Here is a 3,369-nt window from a genome sequence, read left to right as displayed (position 1 = left end):
GCCCTAAGCGTCCAGCATTTGACAGGTTTCGTGGGCCGTGTGTGTAACGTGGCCCCTACACAAAGCAAAGGAACAAGCTCGAACAGACCCAGCCGTAGACCCGTAGTTGCCCACTAGCGGGCCGTTCTGGCATACAGGCAAGGCCCACGCAACGGCGCGTGCGATTTTCCCCCACGGCAAACCAACGGCTAATAGTATTCGTCCGCGTGAGACAACGGTCATATTACCGTTGTACTCTCCTCCTCCAAGTCGAACCCTTTAAAGCCGCCTCGCCTCTCTCTCCTCCCCCAACTCCGATTGCTGCCGCCTCCTTCCTCTCTCCGCTCCCCTCCTCGCGCTCCTACGCTTCAGCACCACCTCTCCCTCGCCGTCTCGCGCGCGCGCAAGAAAGCAGCAGCGATGGAGACGCCGCTGTCCACCAGGAGGATCACCCGCTCGCTCGCCGCCGCCGCCACGGCATCCGCCCGTGAGTTCCTCGCCCTCAACTCAACCCCCCTCACGCGAGTCCCTTTCTCCAAGATTGCTTCTTGCTCCGCGGATCCCCTCGCCGAGTACTGACCGGTCCTCAATTCAATCCTCTCTCTGATGCAGAGAAGAGCGCCGCCGCCGCCGACCCCTCCTGCAGATCCAAGAAGCCCGCCGCCGGGGACGCGCCGCCGCGCGCCGCGCTGCACGACATCACCAACGACTCCCCGATCGTCGGCCTAGCCGCGGGCGGCCTCGGGACGCCGCAGGCCTCCACCGCGGGCGCCAAGAACCGCGCCAGGCCCCGCTGCACGCCCGGGTCGGGCGAGGCGCTGCTGCGCGGCCAGGTAAAGACGCTCCTGCAGAAGGTCGACGAGGAGGGCGCCGCCGCCATCCAGCCGCTCCGCATCCACGCGCTGCTCGGCGTCGCTAGGTCGCCCGCCCAGCTCCTCGCGCCCACGCCCGCCAACACGCCGCAGCTCTGGGCCGGCCCCGCCGCCTCCCTGCTGCCTGATGGTATCACCGTCATGCCCTGCGTCCTCGAGGAGGAGGAGCTCATCCCTAAGCTGCAGGTACTGATTTCCGTCTTGTCTCGGTGCAACTGCTCCAAGAATAATTGGTTTCAATCTCTGGTCACTTCTGCAATCTTGATTAATTGTTCAGTTTGCGCTAGCAATTCTTTCAGACTAATAAATTTGCTTGATTGCTAGTTTATTTGGGTGATATAGCGATCCTTTCAGATAACCATGTGTTTGGTTACTAGTTGACTTGGGTAAGATATAGCAATTCTTTCAGATTAACCATGTGTTGGTTGCTTGTTGAGTTGGGTGATCTAGCACAGCCGGATACATATTCTAGTTAGTCCCTTGTGTTTTCACTCCCGAGTGGATGCAAGATGTCACATGATGTTGAGTTCAAGTTCTGTCTGTGAATCATATGGCAGCTATGTCAGATTAAGTGCAAGTCTATTGGCCTAAATATTTATATTGTAGTCTCATCTTTTGATTCCCCCAGTGCCATACCCTGATGGTTCACTTGATGTTTTATTGTCATCTTGTTTATCTTTACATTAGATGACACAGTACCACTCCTATATGATCAGCGTTTCCGTACTAAGATTATTTGGTGCATTGATCTGACCTGGCATGTTGTGATTGTGTGTTGCCTGCCTGAACAAAAAATTGTGCTGTCAGCTTTGCATCTGGTCTTGAGCTGCTCCTCTTGTCGTGCAGGTCATCGTTGATCCACCGGCCAACCGTGCACTGGTGTTCGACGACTCCCCCGAGAAATCTGACTTGACCACTGATGGATCGGTCGCCTCGTCATCCCTCACATTCCATGGAAGCAGCAGCGGCGACAGATCAGCGGACGACGACGGCTCATCGGTGTGGTCCATGCAGGTGAACGTCAGCTCCGAGAAGGACGAAGGGGAGCTGGGTCTTGACACCGTGGGAGAGCTGGAAGAAGAGTACTATACAGAGGAGGAGCTGGAACAACAGTACTATACCGAGGAGGAGGACTGGGAAGAAGAAGATGATGACGAGTGCTTTGATGAGCTGTGCGAGGGGATGAGCAAGATGTCCGTGCTTGACGAGCACGAGGAGAAGAAGAAGAAGGTCGGGCTGCCGCCGTTCGAGGGGAGGCACACCCGGTTCGTCTACAACAGCGACGACGAAATCGTGGAAAGGAAGGATGTGGAGAACGCGGCGGCGGAGCATGGCGCGCTGCTGAGGGGCCTGCCGGTGCGGGAGGGGAAGCATCTCCGATTCCACGACGACGATGATGACGAGGAGTAAGCAGGGCATGCATGAATGCATTGATGGATGCATTAGTGGTTGTCGCTCCCTGACAACTGGTTAATCAACAAATTCTTTTGGTTTGCACAGGCTATCTTCTGTGCTTGGCGTTTAGTATGTTCCAGTTCTTCTGAGGACATGGTGCTACATTCATTTTCTTATCGATTCAGGGCAACGTATCTTGAGTTGCTGAATAATTCAGAGCTCTCTCAATGTTGATTCTTGTCAAATCAGCTAATGCAACGTATCTTGAGCTGCTAAATAATTTAGTGCTCTCTAAATGTTGATGTCTATTCTGAATATTCAGTTTCTGTTCATTCTTTTGGTAGGTCAGCTAAACAAGTCCAATCTTCATTCAGTTTCTGTCCAACTGCGTCTAAAATACTTCAGATTTAGGAATTTATGAATGACACTCTCGTCCACATGAAAAAAAAGGAAGAATAGACAACGATATGCGTTTTAGCGTCAATTGCTGTAAGGATTGATGTTTGTTTCATCCCAACTTTTGTCATTAGTCTTTGCAGTAATGCACATCACCATTCGTTTCACTATAAAAACATCATTAATATCACCGAAGCAACAAGTACAGATGCAAACAGAGTCTAGAACAATAACTGATCTAACTAGTAGGAGTAACATATAGAGAGAGCACACTTGAAGAAAGGCACTAAAACTAGCTCGTCCATCCTAAATTAAATCACTCTTGGGGTGACAATAACTAACTAAAGAAACTAGAAATCCTATCTGGGGAACTGACTCTCAGATATCCGCGCAGAAAAAGCATTTGCATTGCTTCTTTGGCCAGTGATTTATACACTTGTGATCCTGGAGAGCGATATGCGGCACATTGCGATACGCGTATTTCATGTCAAACTCGCACACCCCCTTGCACATGGCACCAAAACAGACTGGAAACTTTGCGTGGGTCACATCGAAGCAAATATGCTCTGAAAAAGAACAGAGACAAAGGTTACTAGGTTAGTCATTGCAACTCATCTCTAGGCATCAACTGCCGTGAAATGTGTTTGAAGTTTGAACACAATATGAGACGGAGAAAGAGAGGGAGACTGCAGGGGATGGGAGGAAGAAGGAACCTGCAGATGTCGGA

At 51.6% G+C, this 3,369-nt stretch overlaps 1 protein-coding gene across 1 annotated transcript; it reads left to right on the top strand.

Moving 5' to 3' along the window:
- The first annotated feature begins 274 nt into the window (after positions 1–274).
- On the top strand, positions 275–2,542 carry LOC127312550 (uncharacterized). The gene is made up of 3 exons (XM_051343082.2): positions 275–466; positions 592–1,037; positions 1,698–2,542. The coding sequence occupies exons 1-3, from the start codon at positions 400–402 to the stop codon at positions 2,259–2,261; spliced, it is 1,077 nt and encodes a 358-aa protein (XP_051199042.1). The 5' UTR covers positions 275–399; the 3' UTR covers positions 2,262–2,542.
- Positions 2,543–3,369: the final 827 nt, after the last annotated feature.

The sequence above is a fragment of the Lolium perenne genome, chromosome 1 (assembly GCF_019359855.2).
Source record: "Lolium perenne isolate Kyuss_39 chromosome 1, Kyuss_2.0, whole genome shotgun sequence".
Lineage (NCBI taxonomy): Eukaryota > Viridiplantae > Streptophyta > Magnoliopsida > Poales > Poaceae > Lolium > Lolium perenne.
Note: the sequence above shows the minus strand (reverse complement) of the source record. Positions and strands in the feature narration are given on the sequence as shown.

Excerpts from the sequence above, each read along its gene's own strand:
- LOC127312550 (XM_051343082.2), top strand. The coding sequence starts at position 400 with ATGGAGACGCCGCTGTCCACCAGGAGGATCACCCGCTCGCTCGCCGCC. Across the intron at positions 467-591 it reads CGCCGCCACGGCATCCGCCC|AGAAGAGCGCCGCCGCCGCC; the intron begins GTGAGTTCCTCG and ends TCTCTGATGCAG. Across the intron at positions 1,038-1,697 it reads AGCTCATCCCTAAGCTGCAG|GTCATCGTTGATCCACCGGC; the intron begins GTACTGATTTCC and ends CTTGTCGTGCAG.